Genomic DNA, 22,101 nt, shown 5'->3' on the forward strand with positions numbered 1-22,101 from the left:
CCCAGTGAACGGCACGAAAAGCGGTTTGCTCGCTTTGGTCGCATCGCTTTACCGCTCCAATCCTCGGGGATCATGCACACTCTCGTAGTGACTGTAAATGGGTATTCTACCTCGTCTAGGAAGCCCGACGTTGGAAAAGAGCCTCTGCAAGGTTGTCCGAATCCTTGCTGGCGATCAATCCACATTCAGGGTATGTGCTAGTACTGGGTATGTTCCAAAGGCACGGCTGACTACCCAAACCCTGGCAGGGTTCGCAGGATACATTGAACCGGCCCGGATCCGTACCAACCTCGTCACACTAGTCTGTGAACAGGTACCAAAATGTTGATCAATTACTGAACAAGAAAACAACCATTGCAGATCACAGCAGAGGTGAAGAATGGAACACAGCTGCACCATGGCTTATGGCCCATCGTCCTCCTCCTCCTCCTCCTCCTCCTCCTCCTCCTCCTCACTCAAGACCCAAGGGCCCCTGTCCCCGGCTTACTGGGTACTTACCCGACCGATCCCCCAAAAGCACTCTACTTGGATCGACGATGCGTTTGGGAACAGGAATCCGCCAGTTTTGTCGAGCTGGTGCGAACGGGGTGCGAGAACCCGTTCGCAGTAATATCCATATTCCACACTACTTGTACGGAGTACCTCGTACGAGATACTCAATACCATACTACTACGTATAGGCAGGTAGTACTGGCCACTCTCGATGATGTTGACCATCAAAGATCACTACTGTGCTTTGAAACCCGCTATTAGACACTTAATCAAGCCGGTACGTCCGGACCATAGGAGTCTGCTTTCCTGAGGATACTCGGCCTGCTTGGGCACGGACGTGCATCAGGCATCGCTGCCTTCCTCGCCAGACGCATTTTGACTGCCATTGTCGGATTCAGCAAGATCGCTCAGTGCCCACTCGCCCAGGAATCCTTCTTCTTTGACGGGACTTCTCAAATCGACGCCGTTCTTCTCCGCCCACTCCACAATTTTAGACCGATGGATGACAACCGTTGCCAATTCTTCTGGGTCAATTTCCGCAGCATGAGCGAGACTCGCGGATGCCGTCCCGTTCACTTCAGGTGTAGAAGACTTCGCCTTCTTTCTTTTGGGTGCCATGACGTTGCACATGCCCATCTCCGTCAGGGCAGCGACTACATCCTCTGCCAGCATCCCCGTCCTGTCGCCAATTTCCTTGACCGTCATCTCCTCTTTTCTCAGAAGGACGGTCTTTCTATTCCTACCATTCCCGTCGGCGTTGGCGTTGTCGAAGACTCTCTTTGCATCTGCATCCGCGGTCTGACCCATCAAAAACCGTGCAATTCGTTCAGACCAGAATCTCAGGTATGACCTTCGGCCCATTGCACTCAAAGGCTTCTCAGGTCCGCCAATCACCCCGCCTTCCCATTCCCACCCGCTAAGCTTATATGAGACCGCCATCAATAGTTGGCCTAGTTGCCGATGTTGAAATGGAGGGAAGATCAATATGCATGCGAGGTTATTTGAGTCCCAGGAGAGATTTTCCTTGGAGAAGAAGCCCAGCACGCGGGTACGGTAGAGAGAATCATCTTCCTCTCCCGTATTCGCCGATGTACTCCGTTGCTTCTGTGCTCGGGTCTTGGCCGTAGCAGATGCTGGCGACGTGGAAATGTCGGGTTTCGTGTACGTCAAGACATAGTACTTGAATCCTCCAGTGTCAAAGAAGACACTTTTCTGTTCCAAGAACAACTTGCCGAACAAACTCAAATTCTGACAATAGAGTTTCTCCCTCTCGCCGTCGATTTCCCAGACCGCGTGCCCTTCCCACTCATAGACTTTGAATGCGGATTGCGGCACGGGTTGGTCTGGTTCAAGGTTTTGACTGCGAAGATGGCGGTGGCGAGCAACGTGTTGTATGAATTGTTGTTTGAGGGATGTGTAGCGAAAACAGCACGGGCAAACATAGAGAAAGGGGCAAATTGGCTCTTGCCCCCTTATCGAACTGTGGTACCCGCTAAGATGGCCATGAGAGGGGCCGTTTCTCGCATCCGCGGCAGTCGAGCCATCTCCTGGTTGTGGAAGGATGATACTGTCGGGATAGGGCGAATAGTACCACGCGTCGAACAGCTGGTCCCCCAGGACAACTTGATGAATGTTCCGGTTCAGGACCTTCAATGAGGCACGACGGGAGCGGTGAGGGGAGCCTTCTTGGAGGACTGAGGTTGATGTGCCGGTTGTTTTGTCTATTGCGGAGGGCATAATGATTGCATCAGCTCCTCATCTCTGGGTGCGCAAAGCTCATGGTTGCGGGAAGGCCATCGCGGGAGTCGGAAAAGTTGCCCATACTATACTCGAATGATCTGCTGAGCAAGGAAATTGTTGTCTGTCCATGGGTTGAGTGCGTCTGGGATCCATGGGTCGTCAAGATCATGGTGCAGCCAACAGCCTACAAATAGTACCCCGTGTGCCAAGCGGGTTTAAAGCGGCATGCGATTGTGGCTGGTGCAATGTGGCTGCGGCGGCTGCACATTCTTCGAGAATCAAATGGATCAAAAGGACAGATTGATGGTAATCCGCGACGACATCGACGTCGACATCGACTCATTCACTCATTCTCATCTCTTTGTCCCTTTGCGCCTTTCTCTTTGCTCTTTTCCATAGACTTGTTTCTCTTGCCCTTTCTCCGTGCACAACACCTGCGCCCACACATTATGCCATAATGATTCTCCCAATCAAGCGACTCGGCCTGCTCGCTGCCCTGTTGGGGCTCTATCTCGCTTCCCTGGGCGCCGTCGATGCCGTCGAAATACCCTCTGACGCTTCTCTTCCTTCCTTGATTGCGTCTGGGAAGGCTGCACGTGCTCGAGGAGCCAACATTGAGGCTCTCGCATATTTCGATGCGGCCGCCTCCAAAGACCCCTCCAATTACCTCACATTCTTCCAGCGAGGAATCACCTATTTGTCTCTGGGGAGGAATGCACAGGCCTGCGCAGATTTCGACAAAGTGTTAAAGATAAAGCCTCGGTTTGAAGGGGCGTTGTTGCAGAGAGCGAAGATCAGGACGAAGAATGCAGACTGGGCTGCTGCCCGGGAAGATTATATCGCCTTGGGGGATCGAGCAGTGGCGGATTTGGCCCAGCTTGAAGAGGCAGAGGGCGCGGCCTATTTTGCAGTCGAAGCTGAGAAGAAGCAAGATTGGGATGCATGCATCAATCAAGCAGGTATTGCCATCATGACAGCAGGTACGGCTCTGTCACTGCGACAACTACGTGCGAGATGTCGATTTGAGCGTGGTGAGGTGCAAGAGGGCATTAGCGATCTCCAACATGTCCTCCAGATCCATCCGGGCTTAGTGGAACCACACCTACAAATTTCGGCCATGTTATTCTACAGTTTGGGGGATACAAAACTAGGCATGGACCAGATCAAAAAGTGCTTACATTCTGATCCGGACTCGAAGCCCTGCAAGTCACTTTTCAGGGAGGAGAAGAATATTTTCAAGCAAGTCGACCAGGTTCAGACTCTCTTCGACAAAAGACAATTCAACTCCGGGAGCAAGCTGCTGGTTGGCAAGGGCACCGACGACGACCCAGGGCTTCTCTCGCAACTCAAGTCCCACATCGAGGCTCATCGTGCAAAGGGAATTATCCACCCCAAAGCACCTTCGAATCTCTACACGAAGATGTTGGAGAAGACCTGTGAAACGTTCATGTCGATGAATAACCCGAACAAGGCCGGCAAGTTCTGTTCCGAACTGCTCACCTTGAGTCCCAACTCGCTTCACGCGCTCCTATACCAAGCCCAGAAACAAATCGACGCCGAAAATTTCGACGCTGCAATCTCGACGCTCAACACCGCTCGGGACAATCACCCGGACGCTCAGGGCACTATCAATTCCAAATTGCACGAGGCGCAGGTCGCGTTGAAGCGGAGTAAAAGCAAGGACTATTACAAGGTCCTAGGTGTCTCTCGTGATGCTGACGAAGCGACAATCAAGAAGGCTTATCGTACAGCGACCAAGACCTACCACCCGGATAAGGCGGCGGCGAGAGGGATATCCAAAGAGGAAGCGGAGAAGAAGATGACATCGATCAATGAAGCCTATGAAGTCCTCAGTGACCCCGAACTGAAGGCCAAATTCGACAATGGAGAGGACCCCAATGACCCTATGGCCAACCAGGGTGGCCACCCCTTCCAGGGTAGCCCGTTTGGCGCAGGAGGCCAGCAGTTTTTCTTCCAACAGGGGTTCCCCGGCGGTGGTGGACAGAGGCAGTTCAAGTTCTCAACCGGTGGCGGAGGTTTCGCTGGAGGGAATCCCTTTGCAGGATTCCCAGGTTTCGGATAGGGCGGGAGCTATCTGGTCCGGTTTCCTGGCCTTGCATATTATGTTCCTTATCGTTTCACGAATTGATACCCCCATGTTCTTTCAACTTCACAAGGTCCCTTGTCTGCTCTTTCAGCTTTGACTTGACGCCACCGTTAGTGTGGCAGGATTTGCAAAAAAAGACAAAAGTCCAAGTCACCTTTCCTTTCGAGAGCAAGTCAAGTTCGCCTAGTCCTTTACCAAACCGGCTACGTCGCTATCACACCAGTCAAACCTCTTTTCGGACCGACCATTGATGTTCGAAACACAGCGGTCTCTCACTTCCATGTCAATGAGTCTACGATTCCGTCGGCGCTGGCGATTTCTGAACGGGCAGCTGGACATTAGCTTGTCCAATCCTCGAAAAACACCCTGGTTTGTACTTGTTGCCAGGGCAGAATTGCAGTCTCGCATTCCTGCACTGACTATCGCTACCCGAGCTTGACGACCCTCTCTGAAACAGCAGCGGGAAACACTCTACCTGCAGAAGCAATCAAGCTACTCCAATGTCTTACGCCTGAATTGTCTATCAGCCGGGGTTGGATTTGCGCCTAGAGCAGCTCGAGCGCAGTGCCGTCGTACTCCGCATTTGACTACTTCCGACTAGTGGTATGTATACCCTGGTCGCGCCCCCCAAGCCTCTCCCTTCCGATCCCGCCTCGCCTCGCCCGCCAATTACTTCGAGCCGCATATGGCCTGAGACTGCGAAGCGTGGTGAAACACTTGAGACCCTGTGTGCCGAGTACATGCGGAATACAGGCAGCTGTTTCCAAGCAACATACGTACCGAGTACGAACTCGTACATTCGACGGCTGGCGCAGACCGGCGGCCGTGAAACAGCTGAACGCCTTGTCAAATTGAGCAACTCCGCAACAATTTTCACGTGCAACGCACAACGGCCGTTGCAATCTGGTATGGGCATCCGGAGGAGCACGGCCCCCGAACTCGTCACATCGCTAAGTACTTAGTTCATATGTTGCGAAGGAACCTTAGACCACAAACACTCTGGCTCTGACCTTGGCTTCGAGGTCGTCATCACGTCCGTTGTGCCTGGCGTAACTTTCAACAGAAGCTCTGCATAAGTATTATCCGTGATCGACGACGAGGACAGTTTAGGATACGGCCTACTGGACGCCGGGGAATTGGTGGCTGCTACTCCAGAGGAGACTCACTGTCTCCGGAAATTCTCCGTAAGGCCCAGCCCAGTCCGGAGGAAAGCAAGACCTGGGAGCTCACGCCTACCTGGCGACGACTTCGTTTGTGCCCGCAGGCTAATCAAGTCGCTGGAACTTTGGCGCTCGACATTGACTCTTGAACGTCGCAGCTACGGCTCCTCCGTCACAACAATGATTCAGTAGACGAGATTTGCTTTTTTTTGTCCCACGCAGGCATGCATTCTGCTCTGCTGCGACATCGGCTGTTGAGGGCCACTGCCACCAGTCGCGCCAGACTCTACTTCGTACCGAGCACATGTCCTTTGCTGAACCTGGTACAAGAAACTGAACGAGAACATGGAAGCTTACGGTGCCAGCTTGACTGCGAGAGTGAGACACACAAAAAGGGCGCCGACTACGAGGTGCAGCCACAGGATGTCGAGCTTAGAGATTCCTTCCGGCGAAACCGAAGTATTTGGCCGCTGGGGCAGGTCCATGGAGTCCATAGGTCGATTCCTTGTTGGCCTTTTTTAGCAGCACCTATTTTGTCGTGCAATATGATACACTCTGATCAGCTGGTCTGGCTTGTTGACGCTAAGGGACAGATTAGACGGGCATTTTTAAGTCTGACATTGTCAAATAGCATGATCTCATGGTGCTCTTTGCGGCTACATAGATGTATCACCTCTGCATCTTGGTTCCAAAAAAACCATATCGGATACCACACACAGCACAAATCACGGTCTCATCGCCGTTGGTGTAGGTCCCATATCTGTCATTTAGGAAGAATGAAGACCATAGTTCACACAACCTGTGTCACCCTGCTGAGCTCTCTGATGGCTCTGGGGGGCGGCGACTCGATGGGGTTCAAACCTTCACCTGAGATTCTCAGACTGGCGCTGAAGTTTGCGTTGTGTTGCAAAACAATAAAGCACGACAAGGCCAGCCGCACCCCGTCCCCCTTACCGACTCGCCGACATTCTCGGACCAGGTAGTCGAGGGCATTCAAGCCTATGAAGCCTGGGCCAATTACGAGGACATTCTTGCCCGGCGACATCGTGGGTCTTTGATCTCGGAAAGGAAACCGGGCAACTGGCAGCCAGATGAGAAAAGTCAATTACCAAGATCGATAACATCCATTCATCCCACCGCATTGCTGTGATTTTGCGACACTGGCAACACCTTCATTCCCATGACGTCAATACAGGGGAAATGACTTCAGATGATCGTCGCCGGGGCAAATGGCTGGAGAAAAGGTCGATCCATTGGAGGGCCTCGAGGCGCGTGGGAGAAGGCTGTGGGAAGGCTGACTGGTCTCGTCCGGCGCGTGTCGCATGGGCAACAAGTCCAATCCTCAGGAGCCAAAGCCGTAGTAGGAGACCTGGATGACGCCACCTTCATCAAGACTCGAGCACTCGAGAACGATGCTATCTTCCATACAGCAGCTGCGGACCATAAGCCCAGCGCTGAAGCCGTCTGCCAGGGTGCAGCGGATCGAGCCCGGCGGGGTAAATCGACCGTATACATCCATACGTTCGGCCCCGGTGTTTTGGACGACAATGCGCGCGGCGAGTTCAAGGGCGACAAGACCTACCACGACAACGATCGCTCCCGAAATAGACTCTGTGCCTGACGACGCGCCGCATCGACAAATCGACCTGACTATTCTGAAATATCAGAAAGAGATTGGCGACAAGGCCAAGATCGCCGTCATGATCCCGCCCTTGCCTTACGGGTACAATCCGCGACGCAGACGACTGACGATCCAAATCCCGACGCTCACCCGCTTTGCAATGAAGCACGGTTTCGCGGGACACGTAGGCAAGGGATTATCGGTGGAATCACGGATCCACGTGCTTGACCTTGCGCAGGTGTTTGTGACCTTGCTGCATCAGATGGAAGATGCGCTGCTGCAGGAGTTTATTGACAATCTCTATTTTTTTCTGCGAAAATGGACATGAATCTTCCTGGCGCGAGGTCGCAACTATGATCGGCGAGGCCCTCCACAAGGCCGGGAGAATCAAAGATCCCACGCCAAAGACCATCTCTCTGGGGAGTACACCGCCGCGGTTGTAGGCTTGAACAGTCGTAGGAGGGCCATCAGATTGAGGGAGCTCCGACAGGAAGCCGGGCAGAGGAGGATGGAGGATAGCTTCCAGATGTTCGAGTTACCAGAGGTGTTGAGGGAGGAAGGGGCATGGACATGCTGGAACGGCCGCGTCGTGAGGCAGGTGAGAAGGCAGGAAAGATATATCCGGGAGGCTTTCAACGCGAGGTACTCGGCTCCATGTGGGCAGGTGACACCAATGTCAGAAGGAATAGATCCGAAAAGATGTCAAGGGTCACGTCCCTAATCATGTCAGCAAGGTCGTATTTCGATCTTGCCATGTCCAACGAGCTGTTCAACCCAACTCCGATCCAGCGGCTGGGGTTTCAACGGGCGATATTCCATTCTTTCAACCCCGCAGCTCGCTTTGTAAGGTCCTTCGGGATCCTGATGGGATGTCGACAATATTCCGACTCTCCAGTTTGGCCTCAACGCCACGAGGCCAGGGTCTGGACTTTGTCCCCGACTCGATCCAAGGCCTGTCGGGTGACAAAGTGGATGGGCCTGACATCCAAGCAACGCGATCCCCACGCGAAATGGGATTTCCTGATCCGAATTCTTCAAAGAACGTGAGCTTATCACTTCCCTCGTCGACGGTAAAGCAAGCCAGAAGATCTTGCCTTCACGACACAGATTGCTGTCTTGCGCAGGCATGAGGAGGTCTTTACGGTGCATCACCACTCAATCCAAAGAACTTCGTTCATGTCTTCCAATTCAATTATACATTTTGGTCTCCTCTCACATTGACCATCTCATAGCTTGGACCTGCATCGTTCCTTATGCCCCTTCCCGGACTGCCTCGTATATGATCGTCGATAACGGCTACCTGTGCCGATCCGTTGGCTGCATTTTGACCAGTTGCTTTCTTGTGCGCCGGAGTCCCGAAAGAGATAGGTTGCATTTCACGATACCGGCAGGCCCAAACACCTAACGTAATCATCAACGCCGCGCTGCCAGCTTCTAGTCCCCACCATAATAAGTTCGTCGGAATGCCGCCCGTGTAGAAAGAGGTTATGAGGAGGTGAATGAAGTGAATCGTCAAGGCAAAGTCGGGGACGAGTTTCGAGCGAGAGATTAGAAGAAGGATTGGTATTACTCTGTGGAAAGAGTGTCAGATCAGAGTACCGTCTTGTGTTTGTCGTATGGAGGGGAGGGGACACACGTTATAAACCCGTCAACAACCCATAAGAAGCCGACAGTCCAGCCGACAGTCGTATCCCCGCGCACGCTATTCCAATCAAATATCAAATTGAAAGAGAATCTCTGGCCCAGAACCAAGGTTGTGAACAATATCAGCACGAGGGCCGTCGCGTAGTAGGAGAGCTGTAGGAGGAGGATGGAGCGGATGATCTTCAGAGGCGGAAGTTCGGTGAGGGCTCCTGCGCGGGGAGGTTTGCGCCGTCGAGGCGGCATGAGCACTCTGTCCTCGCTGTTTTATGAGTAGAGGGGTTTGGGGGTTTGGGTTGCGAACGCTGATGTTAGCATCGCCATGAGGCTGAGTGCTGCGTGCAATATATAAACATGGCGGCTATCGATAGGTGAAAGGTGTTGAAATGGAGTCGAGAGACGACCCAACAGATGACGATCAAACTCCGAGCCGTATCACGTGAAGGGCTGCGGTCGCCAGCCTCGCCAGGATCTCGGGGGTCTGCCGTCTCCAAAATGCTATTGAAGAATAAACTGTCCACACCAGTGAGATCTCTTGAGTAGCCTTTACGCACGACCAGCAAGGACGCCGATTCTACAAAGCGCATATAAGCAGCCATCCCACGTCTCTCAACCTCCACCACTAGATCCTCACTGTCGCCTCTCCGTTCCCCAGCTCGTTTCGATCTCCGCAAGCCATGGCCTGGGGTCTTCCAACCTGGCTCGGGGGCTCTGCCTCTAATCCTTCGTCACCACAATCATCGAACCTACCCCCACGATCCAAAGACGGTGGCTACGTGGCTCCAGACCGCACGTCTCGCGAACAATGCTACGAGTCCCGCGATATTTTCTTTCAGTGTCTGGATCGGCACGATATATTGGACGCAATCAAGGAAGATGAGAAGGCAAGGAAGGTGTGTCCGGCAGAGGTAGCTGCTTACGAGAAGGATTGTGCAAGAAGTTGGGTGAGTGCAATTGGATCGATATCTCCTCCAATTCCAAGCCTGCAACGCTGCATCAAAGCAAGCACATGAAGACTAACAGTGCCTATCCTTTGCGACTCCAGATCAAATACTTCAAAGAGAAGAGAGTTGTGGACTACAAACGAGATCGTACGTTAGAAAAAATGGCAAAAGAAGATGCCGAGGCGGCTGCAAAGGCAAAATCGGAGAGGAAAGGCAAGCCATGGTTCGGGTGAGCGAACAGGTGGATGTCTAGGGTTTCACACATCCTAGACGGGACGGCGATGGCTCGAGAGAATGAGCGTGTTGATCTCGAGAGAAGACAGGCCGTCCTTTCAGCCTCGTATGACGATGAAGAGAAATGTACAGGCAGGCTACAAATGTACAACAAGACGAAAGAATTGCATAGCGTGGATTCAGGGAATCAGCTACGGCTCGGTTCGACAGTGGGTAGGGCTTTCTGAATTTACATCTTCACTCCTCTTCAGGAGCACCGAAACCATGCATTGTGTAGAGGGTTCGGTCTTCTACCGCCCCAGTAAACTGACAACACTCCCAACCATCACCGCCGCCTCTCGGTCCCAGTTGTCTACTTGTTGCTCATCCCTCGTAGTCGAAGTTGCTTTCGGATCACCCACCAAAACAACCTTCGGCAACTTTGAGCCTCGAAGCACACACTCGCGGACCTCCTGCCGGACAGTGTCGCGCTGACTTCGCAACGTGCGTGCGGAAACGCCTCCTCTCGTCAGAATCTCCTGAACGCGAAGGGAGAGCGAGGACGCCAGTGAGCGCCAGAAGTATGAGGGTAGAGAGGCTGTGTCGAGGGCACCGAGGAGCAAGGAGAGGAAGTTGTCCGGAGGGACGTGTGTAGAGGGCACTGTAATCTCATCTCTGTCTTCATCCAAGCCCTCTTCGCCGCCGTCATTGATGGTCCTCTTGTCGTCTGGAGCTTCAAGCTGCAGTGAAGGATGGTCGGGGGGAGATATGCCACGCAGCAAGACTTCGAGAGCCACAATGCTTTGACACCGTGCGCTCGTCTCCAGCAAAACCCGGTCTAGTGTCGGTAGCTGCCCCAAAGCCCTCCCAATCGATGCAGAACTCGACGTGATAGCCGTCTGCAGATACCCCTGCAATGCACGGAGTAGATATTCGGGTTCAAAGTCCTTCTTTGTCATCTTCTCTCCATCTATCCTTGGTGCTGGGGACAGGAGATAGAGAATGTGGACTGCGCTCGTAAACCGGGCACGGCTGTCCTCCACTTCTCGATACGTGGGTCCCGAGGTTGTTGAAACTCCACCGCCAGGGCCCGAGGACAGCGTACTCATTGAGAACTCCCTGACAATGCGTCTGGCGAAGTCGAGGATCCGAGCCTCGCCATCTTCGAAGACCCTTCCCCGCAATGTTTTCACAAGGTTGATGCGCGCCAACTCACCGCCATCTTTTCCAGTGATGACATCGCGAAACCCAAGGACCGAACGAGTTGCGCGCACGAGCGCGCCGTGATCTTCCCTGCCGACTCTCGTGCCTCCCCCGAGTCCCGCCTCCGCAAGGATGGTTTCAAACTGTCTTGCAAGGTTGACGATTCTTTGTACACCCCTCCCTAATCGTAGAACCTCCCAGCTCCGTTGCGCGGTGATCTTCGCAATCACTGCGTTCCGATGCCGCACCAGGACTTCTTTTTCTAGCCGTTCGTAGCTAGCAAGTAGGCGCGCTCGTTCCTCTTCTATCCTGTTGAGTATCCTTTGAGCAGCGGAATTTTGAGTAGCAGTGTATGTTAGGATGTCGAGCGCCGAGCGGGAGGTAAGAGTATGAATGTGCGAATCGATCTCTTGAAGGTCGAAAAGAACACGAGATAAAGGTGTAGTGAGATCAATGGTCGGGTCGGACGGGTTGTTCGCAGCGAGAACGAGGTTGTTGGCATGCGTGTAAGGCGAGAAGTCGTCGGAGGTGAGAGAGTCAATGTTGATGTAAGTCGACGTGGCGTTGCTTGGATCCGCCCGGGTGGTCGTTGTGGCCATATTCATGCCATCCCCCGGTCAATCTCTCTCGTACGATTTCGAGGGCGAGGAAATATTTTTGGTCCTTAGCCGCCGCGCACCATATAGAACTTGTCCTTGTGGAGAAGAATCTCTGTGCCAGAGAAAGTCTCGCTGTCATCAATGTGTCAAAGTTGACAGGTTTCGCTTTTCAGGATGGAAATCTTCTTTGCCCTGACTTTTGGGCTAGAAATATGGACCGGAGCTGACTGGATCCATTCACGGATCTGAAAACTAAAATTATGAACAGTGAATCCGGCCGTTCTCCATATCCGAATATGTAGTGTAAGGATGGAATGGCGATGTTTAGCGAGATGACTAACTTGAAGATCGGCTCAAAGGCTCGGGCAAGGCTGAAGCTAACCATATTGGTACTGGCCCGGCTTCTTATCGTTTCCAAGTAACAATATTACACTTTTGTCACTTTGGCCAAAAGTACGATTGCCATCCTTTTTTTCCTTTATCCGAATCGATCTGTACAAAAACTCACATGAGGCGGAACCGGTGCAGATTACGGTACGCGGGGAAGCACGGGGCCGCCCTCAAGTCGTGTGGTGTTGGGAATATAGAGTCTCCATATCCAAAGCATGTTTTCTATCTTGCCCGGCTTAGCTCATTTGCGTCCTGCTGCTGGGGGCAATATTTTTGGGCAGGTTCAGTAACCATGGCAATAGATGGCTGATCCCATCTACCAGGAAAGCTGAGAAGGATCATCTGATCATCCGTTACAGGGGATCCGGTGCAAAGCGTAAAGGACTGGGACACGGCTGTCGGACTCGGTGTACCTGACGCCGGTCCCTGTTCCTGGACCGAGTGAAGGGGGCTTGCTGCAAGTCGAGTAATTGCCTTCCAGGGTCAGTTATTCTCGGCGAGCAACGGTGACCCACGTTCCACGTATCAGGTACCTGACAGATGGAATACCTGACAAAGCCTGAGGCCCGCGACAATAAGTCTATTGGATCATCCAAGCCGAGACACCCGGGGCATCCTGCGGCAGATATGCGGTCAGCGAAGGGAGGAAAGCTGTCAGAAGCAGTCTCCAGCACGAGTACAATCTCGGGTGTCAAAGAGAGGGCGGACACGGATTGGCGGGGTATTCCGCATGCAGAGGGGTCTTGTACGCGCAACAAGAGGTGAGTCAGGCGAGGGGGATACACGAAGAATAAGACCGGGATGACAGGCTCGGCTTCGCTCTTAGCCTGCATGGCGAAAAGGTGATTCGATCAGAGAAGGGCTGAGCAAGTGGGATTACAGGAGAATCGCAGCGACGGTGGTGAGAAACTGTACATCAGGAACAAACCAGTCTCGAGCGCGGTGTGCAGGAGAGATTGACGGCCGTCCCACGGGTTCATTGAGGGTCGAAAGAGACGCATAAAAAGGCAGGAGAGAGGCAGTTGGCCATTTTCACGAGCGGGCAAAGGACAAGAATGGATGGTTCGCCATGTAGGGTAAGGTGTGGCCCTTGAAGGAGGCAAGGAGGACTGCTAGAGAGGGGAGAGTTGTCGACAGCTGTGGAGGGCCAGAGGCCTTTTAAGATTTGGTTGGCGAAGCTCAGTGGCCACGATGGTGATCTCGCAGGGATGGCTAGAGTCCTGCGAGGGGCATCGACGCTGGTTGACGCCGAACTAGTCATGCACATCAACGGGCGTGTGGGTTGCGGTTGGCGCTGAGAGTGAGAGCAGGGGAGGGGAGAGGGCGAGAGCCTGGTAGGCTGTGCCCTGAAATATCCTCTGGCTACGAGGTACCAAATACATAACTACCTAGTGGCGCCCAGTATCTCCCAAGCGTCGAGCATTTACGAGCAACTAACCGCCTAGAGGCACCGAGGCACCTAGATGTACCCAGTAAATGAGGTAGTTAACCATCAGCCTTGCCCCGCCAATCAGTCCTGCCCCTCCATTTGCAACATGCAACAGCCCATTGGTACTCGCTCCAGGCGCCCCAAGCAATTGCCCCAGCGACTAGCCCACCTAGAGAGGCTACCTAGACAGGCACACAGACAGGAACGCTCCGAGTGCCAGTCTGTGTTGGATGATGGATGAGATGGATGGAGGGATGGTTGATGACGGCACTGTCGGCCTTGGGATGGCCCTGCGCAACTTTGCATCCCGGGCCCCTTCATGTTCGTTCACGCTCTGCCCTTCGCACATCACACTCGGGGGTCAATGCACTGCGCTGCGCTGCACGGCATGGCACTACACTAACTACCTCGTACACTTGCTGCACATGCATCTCATTTTCCTTCTCTTCCATTCTTCTGCCCGCTCTGCCTGATTCATCCGCCACCACATCCATCCCATTGTCCATCGTCCATCGCCCATCATCCATCATCCATCGGATCATCATCCAACATCATCGTCGTCACCATCTTCTCCCCCCCCATCGGACCCGTCATCGTATCCAGCGAACGGCCACCGTTCCAAACCCTTGCTGACTAAAACGCAGCAGTATATATCAAATGTTCCAGCAACGCTCGCAACTGGGCGGCCCTTTCTGACGCCTCGCAACCCGCTCGGATCCACCCCATGGTGCCCTTAAGGCTCGTCATCTGCCACCCGCCTGGAGCCCTGCTTTACTCAACTTTACTTAGCACCGACTCCACCATCCACACCAGGGGCATGCCTCGCCGCCAACAATAACCCCCTGGTGTCTTCTCCCACTTCATCACCTCCCGAGTCCTGCATCTGCGTCTGCGATCAACCACATCAAGACCTTGTCCTTCTTCGTTCGCCCAGTTGTCGAACTCTCCTCACACTCTCAGATCCCTCGCTAGCTGCTTCATCGCTCTCCCTCCTCTCATTCTCCCCTCGTCCCCCCTCGCCTGCTCCCCCGGCCACGAGTCGATCGTATGGATTGTTCGCTTCCACAGCCGCATCCTCGCTGAACCCTTCTGCGCCCGGACCGCCCTGGCCTTATCACCGTCTTCCAGCCCCTCCGAGAGTGTCCGTTACGTCGCCACCTCCCACTGCGCCATTGTCTATCGAATCCTTCAGCCCAACACCCAGTTCTCATCATCGTAAAACTCGGTTCCCGCTACACCACCTCGCAGCCTCATCGTCGAACAAGGCCGCTCCGGATGTGCAATCATTGTGTGGCGTAAAGCCGCAACCTCTCAAGTGCCTGACCGTTGCACTGGCATTGCCTCATCTCAAACCCCACCACCATGGCAGCCATCTCCAGTCTCGTCCTAAGCGACAATCTGCCGTCCAAGGACAGGATAGAGGATCCGGAATCACCGACAACCCCGCGGCCGGGTCGCTATGCATCAACAGTGATGGACGAGTCCCAAGTCGCGGTCATAGACCATGCCTTTCAGTCCCGGTCAAGCCCCCAAACGACCTCCCAGCCATCGAGTCAAGGCACGCAGATTGATCGGTCAGACCCTGATCGAGACAAGTCCTCAATGAGAAGAGATGGCGGCGAGACAATGTCAGGCGCCATGGACATGGACGACGATGACACCGGCCAACCTGGTTCGGACAACGAGGCCGACCCAGGTGAGGCAGACTCTGCCTCTAGGAAGAAGAAGGGCCAGAGGTTTTTCTGCACGGGTTACCCGCCCTGTAATCTCAGTTTTACTCGAAGCGAGCACTTGGCTCGCCATATCAGAAAACACACGGGCGAACGTCCGTTCCAGTGCCACTGCAATCGCCGATTCTCCCGGCTGGACAACTTGCGCCAACACGCTCAGACTGTGCATGTCAATGAGGAAATTCCCACCGACTCGCTTGCTGCTACCGGGACTCGGTTCCAGCGGCAGATTCGTACCGACCGTGTTAGACCAACTGGCCGTCCGCGAACAGGCACCGCTGGCAGCACTGGAAGTCACAGTCGAGGCCACAGCCGAAATCTCTCTGCTTCAAGTGTTGGCTCGACATCCTCGAACTACAGTATCGTCACCGATGGAAAACGTCGACCGCCGCCTCTTCTCATGGCCAGTGATAATGCGAGCAGACCAAACCTGGGAATCGAGCCACCGCACACACCGCCTGCTCAGTATCGTGGATATAACCCAAATTCTCCTGGTGGTCTGAGCACGCCCACCTCTGCCAATTTCTCTGCGACCCCTGGAAGTCCGGGCTTTTTGTCCACGATGGCTTCGCCAGTATCAAGCAATGCCCGCTTGGGCGGCTTTTTCGGCTCAAGGCCACAATCCCGTCGCTTGTCCGTACCGTCAGGTCCTAATCCGTACCAGAGCCAATACCCTCCCGGCTACCCTGTTGGCTATATGAACCAGATGGGCCCGCCCGGTTCCCACGCATCTTCAAGTTCAAGTGTGTTTGCTAGTCCTACTTCTGCAACGTTTTCTATCGCTCCTAGCCAACATGTTCCACCTGGGGAGGATTGGCGCAGGCGAACGTGGCATGCATCCACTTATCCGGCCGGCAATTACAACTATGGGCGTCCTGCTACGAGCGGACTAACGTACTCGCAGACTCCGGATGCCCCTCAACCTGCACATGCTCAACATGCCACAGCGGCAGCGGGTCATGCTCCTCGACTGCCAGGGATTGAGAGCTTTGATCACGTCCAGCACCGCTCGTACACCCCTCCACGTCGCCAACCGAGTCCTATGCAGATTGATGCTAACATGTCCTCATCAGCTGCGGGCTCGGATCCTCGTATACGTCGAGGTCATGTTTCGTGGGAAGGTCATCGTCTCAGCCAGTACCCAGAGCTTGACGAGCATGCAGACCGAGGCCAAGGTGCCGGATCATGGGGTCAGCAGACAATCAATGAAATCCAGAATGTGGGCATGCGATTCAATGAGCCCCCCAGGCACGTCGACATGGGACCTCCACCCCCGTCCATCATGACTGTTCAACAGCACCAGCAAATGACGCGCGAAGCCTTGGAGGGACAATCTTCGGCAAAAGGAACGAAACGACAAGCGTGGTACGGTGCGCCGACGAGAACTTCGCCCGAAGATTCCAGCAGCAGCGACGGTGTTCCTACCCCAGGGATGACGGCAGTAGAAGTGCACCCAATGATCATGCCTAGTAGTGGATATATAGAACCACAGCACGGGCCATTGCCTCCGGATACACATCAGAATGTAAGTTGCTCCTTGCGAAGTTGATTTTGTCGCCAAAGCACAGCGACTGATCCCAGTCTAGGTTTGCCTCGCCCCAGCTCCATATCTCGAACAGGGCCGTCACCGAAATTCCGCTTCTTTTGGTAATCGTAACGGGGGAGGTGGAGGAATGAATCGACTGGAAGCTTTGGTAGCTGTGGCGACAAGTGAGGATAATGCTGCCCGATGAATAGAGCGGATCGATCCCGATTTAAGATAACGACGATTCCTTGACTGGGATGGGGAGAACTATTCCTCAGACGATGCGGCCTTCGAGTTCAGCACGATCAGCGAAGCGGAGGCATACTTGCGAGACGCTACTCTTCTGACCATTAAGTCTTAACGGCCTGCATTGAGAGATACCCATGACGACTCTTTCTTCTTCTGAAACATGTATTCTGCTCCTGTGTTCATGGCTCTTGGCTGGTTTGATGCCTGCATTTTAGGGACCGGGGTAATGCTTTTTGGTGCATGCGAGCGTTTAGCGGTGGTACCTTGGGCGCGCATTACGAAATACCCACGACTTATTCACGATTCATGTGGTTTTGTTTTGGTATATGAAGAGCTCTCACGATTGGATCTTGATTCGTCGGAGATGCATGGATCATTGCAGTCAAGCTGGATCATTCACACCTCAACAGTTCAACTCCCTCAAAACATCACTTCTCCGCCCTCACGCTTTGACGAACTTGTATGTTAGGGACGCTGGCAGGTGACTAATGGAATGGAATTGTCTTGTTGCAGATTGCTGAACGGTGGACTCTGAGGCGGACTTGAAGCATGTGCTTTCTTCAGCTCCTTTCCTTTCCTGATTTGGTAATGTCCTAGCACCTCGGTATTACAGTGGAGTGCAAAAAAGTTTGAATACACCTAGCTAACAAAACTCCATACCAGGTGTATTCAAACTTTTTGCACCCCACTGTATCAAGTCCGCCCATCAAGTTCTCCATATTGGGACGTCCAAACGTCTTGCACGCCAAGCATGGCTCGACGGCTAGCATCGGCACCCATGACGCCAAGACGCTAGCCTAGTTGGGTTTGGACTAGAAGACAATCTTGACCGTCTGAAGCGATAACGAAGCCTTTCGTCAACTGCGCATGCGACTGTGGAGGGCAATGCACTCTGTCTGGCGCAGAACAAGTCTCGGAAGCATCTCAAGTGAAGGAATCGGAGAGCAGACCTGTGTGAAGGCCTATGGAGTGGGGCCGGCTGCAGTCTCGCGATGCGTATCTCTGTGAAGCAAGCAGACTCCAGTTCTAACGCGTCAGCTTCAGCGGGATGCCTCGTCGCGTGGCATCTGGGCGCGTTGGTGATCCCCTCAGGCTGTTCAAGGCAAAAGCTCTGGTTCGGAGCATCATCAAATTGAGCTGTGTCACGAAATTTCCGGCACGGAGGTCGACCGCTGTAGGTACCCGGGTGGATTTGGAAGGGAAATTCTATGCCAACGTCAAGGCTACTGCGTCGGGGCGAAGGGATTGACACTGTGGAAATGAAACTGACAGAAACCCACCCGATAGCAAACATTTCGATGCTGGTGCGTTAGTGCAATGTACAGTTCTGCCTCGTCTTGACTCTTGACGGACAAATCGCCCGGTCCCAATCGAGATGCCCATTGAAATGACGATCGGATGAGAGCTGTTTCCGGCCAGGGGAGGGGGCGATAAAGAACTTAGATAAGCATGCCGGTGTACGAGATGGTGCAGATGGTGCATGGTTCTTTGGCCTTCCGCCATGCTACTGCCACGTGTACTCGTCTGCTCCGTCGTGATCTTACCGAAGGGGATTGAGGACGAGCGAAGGGAAATATGGGAAAATGTCACCGGAACAAGCTTGGTTGGTTGGTTGGCTGGCTGGCTGACGGGCTGGATCGGGGGCGAGCGCAGATTGCGCACACAGCATGGTATCATGGTACAACGAGTGACAAGTTTCCCGAAAAGGCGAAAGGGACTGGCTGTGTAAGGGTCTGGCCGAGAACCGACGACGAGGATTGCGGGAGAAGGAGGCTTTGAGGGTGAGTTTTGCTGTCGGGCTCGCTGGTGACTGAGGTCGAGGTGAGAGCAGGGGAGTGAGACGTAGAGTGGGAAAGTGGTCAACTGCGCTCCATCACCAATTCGGTCTTTCTTTCACCAGCGGCTCACTCGCCCTTCTTTTGAGTCCTCAGCACTCTCAGCTTCCCAACTTCCCAACCCTCTCTGATCCCATCCTGTCGACCCTCCTTTTAAATCCCCTCTGACCCTCTCGTCTTCTCTCTTTCCTCTGCCTGCCAGCCTGTCACTTCACTCGTTCGTCTCCGTCGGCCTGTCCTCATCCACCTTCTCCCTCCCTCCCTCTCTCATCATCATCATCTGATCACTCCTTCTTTTCTTCAAAGCCAAGAGGCTCCCAACTCCTCAGCAACTGACCGAAATCACCCATTGAGTGCCAGCGACGGACGACAACAACATCGACAGCGCTGTCACCATGAGACTCGCAGTCCCCGCCCTCCTTCTGGGTGCAGTCTCTGGACTCTGTGAAGCCGGTGTCTTGCCCATCAGACAAGCGTAAGCAACCCTCGACATCCTCTCACTCATCTGACTCCCACACTGACTGGCGTCCGGCAGGCCAAATCCACCATGCTCTCCTGCGACCCTTTGGAACTACGCCACAGTCACTCAAACCATCATTCAAGCCCCTGCAACCGTCACTATCCTTCAACAAGACCCAAATGCAGTTGCGAGTTCCATGGCTGTGTTGGACACGGCCCAAGTCAGCATCCTGAGCATCGAGAATCCTGTTTCTGCTAGACCAATCCCTGCCACTCAAACCTTCACTCATTCTGTCCAAGTCTCTGGCTACGAAGCCACTGAAATCCCCAACACCGGCCCATCCGTTTTCTACATGTCCAAGGGTCCTTCCAGCACCGATTGGACCTTCCAGCCGTCAGCGTTTATCGTTGCCGAAGTCACTACGGTCACTGTTTTACCTGTCCCGGCCATCACCTCTGCCCGACAGGAAGCCCAGAACAATACTGCACACAGCGCTTTCCACACGCCCTTCTCGAGTCCATTTGCTGGCTGGAATGACACTTTGACCGGCTCTCCTATCGGTGGCGCGTCTGCAGCTGGCACTGGCACTTCTTACGGACCGCCTGCGCCTCTCGCCTCGTCAACAGAAGTCCAGCCAACTCAGTCCTTGTACACGTCCACGGTCACGGAGATTTCCACGGTCTACGCAACGAGCTTTGCCCCTACGAACGGATATGGAACACCAGCCTATGGTTACGACACCTCCGCATATGGCTATGATCCAATGTCAGTCGCCGGAGACGATCTGGAGAAGAGACAGACCTGCGTATGGATTTCTGCAACAATTGGAGGGCAAGAGGTTGGATGGTGCAACAATTGGGCCGGAGGGTCAACACTGACTTTCACCTCGTGGGAAACGACCAGTGAGTCCACCCGGCCATGCTCGCTCTCAAAACAACTTGCTGACTAAACCCCAGCGACTCCTACTTACGTCCCCGGTATTGGCCCCATTACCACGTCCGGAGGGTCTGTCACGATTCAGACATCTACCGACTGGTCCAGCTCCTCATCGCCGGCCGCAACGCCAACTGCTTGTGGCGAAACTGGTCCTTTCCGAATTGGAGTAGGTATCCTTGAGGCTTCTGAGATTGAGTGCTTGCTGACCAGGGTAGTTCGATGACCTACCCGTTTTCTCTACCACCGACAATGACACCGCGGACTTCCCACCTATTTTCAATCCATACGACCACTTCTTCTGGGGCGATGGATGGGCCTACGTACCTCCGCCGACCGAGCCTTTCCCTCCACAGTCAGGTGGCCGACTCGCTCAGTTTGTCCCGTCACTCAACAACGCTGTGAGCGGTTCTCCGAGTGCGGGTGCCATCCCACCCAGTTCATTCGGAGCCGGACCTCGCAATTATGACAACAACTATTGGTTCAGCGCCAGTTCCGCCTACGTTGGATGCGATAACGGGTCCAGAAATCTGAGCAAGATATGCGACTTTGTTGCCACAGCTTATCAGTGGGACAACGTTACAGAGATGGAGGTGGTAGTAGCCACTCAGCATTTCCGTATTCCTCCATGTCCGGACTTCAACAAGTGCCAGCTCACCCAGATCGATTTCAACTATCTCTTCTACAAGATGTCCACCCTGAGCTTCTACGCCAATGTTCAAGGCCAGGTCAGTCAGTTCTGGATTGACAGTATCGACATGAATTGGTACAACAACACTTGTGCAGCAGGTCTGGCTAGGATACAGTCGAGGAAAATCTAACAGGGGGAGGTATGAAGCGGACTTGATAGGACAGGCACACAATGACACAAGGTAGGGACGGGGAAAGTCAGCCACGTTACCTTGTGAATATTCGGAATACGAAAAGGCCCTTGGAGTAACAGAGCTAGGAGGTTGAACATGTTTCAAACGTGGAGAGAGAGTCAAAGGATTGACTGGTACAATGACCAGGCATCATAATACAGCAGTCGGTATACAGACACGTGGTGGGGCTGCTCCAATCTGTAACAAAAGTGGACCCGTCAAAGCAGAAGCAGTGACAAAACTCCTCGGGAGATAATGACGGGGGGTGAAAACGAGCTGAACGTAATTCCACGAAATCTTCTCCTCTCATTGTATTTTCCCCCTTTTCTTGGATTTCTTTTCATCCGTTCGGGTCTGGTCGGCCGTGCTAGACGGGGGCGTTAGGTGCATGTTGACTCAGGTGGATTGCCAAGCCAAGGCTGGGATCATGAAGGGGCCATGAGGCTCAACATCGGACAAACTCTGCTCTATATGGATTGCCATGGTTGCTAAGACAGGCGAATCGCTGGCGGAGACGGTGGCGCGCGAAGACATTGAAACTCAAAGACATGTTCTTTGATGGTGGGCCCAGCACTGCCCCTTTTGTAATTTTCTCACGGACCCTCTGGAACTCAGCATTCAAACTTTGGTAGCAGACTCTCAGACCCAGACGATGGATATGGCTCGAGCCGGTACCACGGAAGGTCACCGAACCAGAAAGTCCTTGGTGTGAGAATCATAACAAGCGAACCTTTATATATCAAGGCGACATCTGCTATTTGCTGCATCGTATCAAACTGAACACCTCTTCCTCAAACACATATTTTATCGAGCGCACCTGCAGTCAAAGAAGACATTCTTGCCATCCAAGTCAACAGCACTACACTTCCATCCTCAAATCCTCTTCCTACTTGAATCTCGGTCTCGCAGGTCGCCTTCGACAAAACCTTCTACAACAAATCTTGATATCCATATCCTCGATACCCTC

At 53.6% G+C, this 22,101-nt stretch overlaps 8 protein-coding genes across 8 annotated transcripts; 5 read left to right on the plus strand and 3 right to left on the minus strand.

Moving 5' to 3' along the window:
* Window positions 1–834: 834 nt before the first annotated feature.
* A1O5_09703 (uncharacterized protein) lies at window positions 835–2,229 on the minus strand (the record flags this gene model as incomplete). Its single annotated transcript, XM_007750282.1, has 1 exon — window positions 835–2,229. One exon carries the CDS (start codon window positions 2,227–2,229, stop codon window positions 835–837), a length of 1,395 nt encoding a protein of 464 aa, XP_007748472.1.
* Window positions 2,230–2,689: 460 nt separating this feature from the next.
* Window positions 2,690–4,315, plus strand: A1O5_09704 (DnaJ like subfamily C member 3; the record flags this gene model as incomplete). The annotated part of the gene is made up of 1 exon (XM_007750283.1): window positions 2,690–4,315. The coding sequence occupies one exon, from the start codon at window positions 2,690–2,692 to the stop codon at window positions 4,313–4,315; it is 1,626 nt and encodes a 541-aa protein (XP_007748473.1).
* A 2,394-nt stretch (window positions 4,316–6,709) lies between these two features.
* A1O5_09705 (uncharacterized protein) lies at window positions 6,710–7,448 on the plus strand (the record flags this gene model as incomplete). Its single annotated transcript, XM_007750284.1, has 2 exons — window positions 6,710–6,995; window positions 7,108–7,448. The coding sequence occupies 2 exons, from the start codon at window positions 6,710–6,712 to the stop codon at window positions 7,446–7,448; spliced, it is 627 nt and encodes a 208-aa protein (XP_007748474.1).
* Window positions 7,449–8,312: 864 nt separating this feature from the next.
* Window positions 8,313–9,007, minus strand: A1O5_09706 (uncharacterized protein; the record flags this gene model as incomplete). The annotated part of the gene is made up of 2 exons (XM_007750285.1): window positions 8,313–8,691; window positions 8,757–9,007. The coding sequence occupies 2 exons, from the start codon at window positions 9,005–9,007 to the stop codon at window positions 8,313–8,315; spliced, it is 630 nt and encodes a 209-aa protein (XP_007748475.1).
* A 431-nt stretch (window positions 9,008–9,438) lies between these two features.
* A1O5_09707 (uncharacterized protein) lies at window positions 9,439–9,938 on the plus strand (the record flags this gene model as incomplete). Its single annotated transcript, XM_007750286.1, has 2 exons — window positions 9,439–9,705; window positions 9,807–9,938. The coding sequence occupies 2 exons, from the start codon at window positions 9,439–9,441 to the stop codon at window positions 9,936–9,938; spliced, it is 399 nt and encodes a 132-aa protein (XP_007748476.1).
* Window positions 9,939–10,229: 291 nt separating this feature from the next.
* On the minus strand, window positions 10,230–11,720 carry A1O5_09708 (uncharacterized protein; the record flags this gene model as incomplete). Its single annotated transcript, XM_007750287.1, has 1 exon — window positions 10,230–11,720. The coding sequence occupies one exon, from the start codon at window positions 11,718–11,720 to the stop codon at window positions 10,230–10,232; it is 1,491 nt and encodes a 496-aa protein (XP_007748477.1).
* Window positions 11,721–14,901: 3,181 nt separating this feature from the next.
* Window positions 14,902–17,002, plus strand: A1O5_09709 (uncharacterized protein; the record flags this gene model as incomplete). Its single annotated transcript, XM_007750288.1, has 2 exons — window positions 14,902–16,794; window positions 16,856–17,002. 2 exons carry the CDS (start codon window positions 14,902–14,904, stop codon window positions 17,000–17,002), a joined length of 2,040 nt encoding a protein of 679 aa, XP_007748478.1.
* Window positions 17,003–19,273: 2,271 nt separating this feature from the next.
* On the plus strand, window positions 19,274–21,092 carry A1O5_09710 (uncharacterized protein; the record flags this gene model as incomplete). The annotated part of the gene is made up of 4 exons (XM_007750289.1): window positions 19,274–19,353; window positions 19,414–20,240; window positions 20,295–20,440; window positions 20,490–21,092. 4 exons carry the CDS (start codon window positions 19,274–19,276, stop codon window positions 21,090–21,092), a joined length of 1,656 nt encoding a protein of 551 aa, XP_007748479.1.
* Between the last annotated feature and the right edge of the window lie 1,009 nt (window positions 21,093–22,101).

The sequence above is a fragment of the Cladophialophora psammophila genome (genome assembly GCF_000585535.1).
Source record: "Cladophialophora psammophila CBS 110553 chromosome Unknown aczJe-supercont1.17, whole genome shotgun sequence".
NCBI lineage: Eukaryota > Fungi > Ascomycota > Eurotiomycetes > Chaetothyriales > Herpotrichiellaceae > Cladophialophora > Cladophialophora psammophila.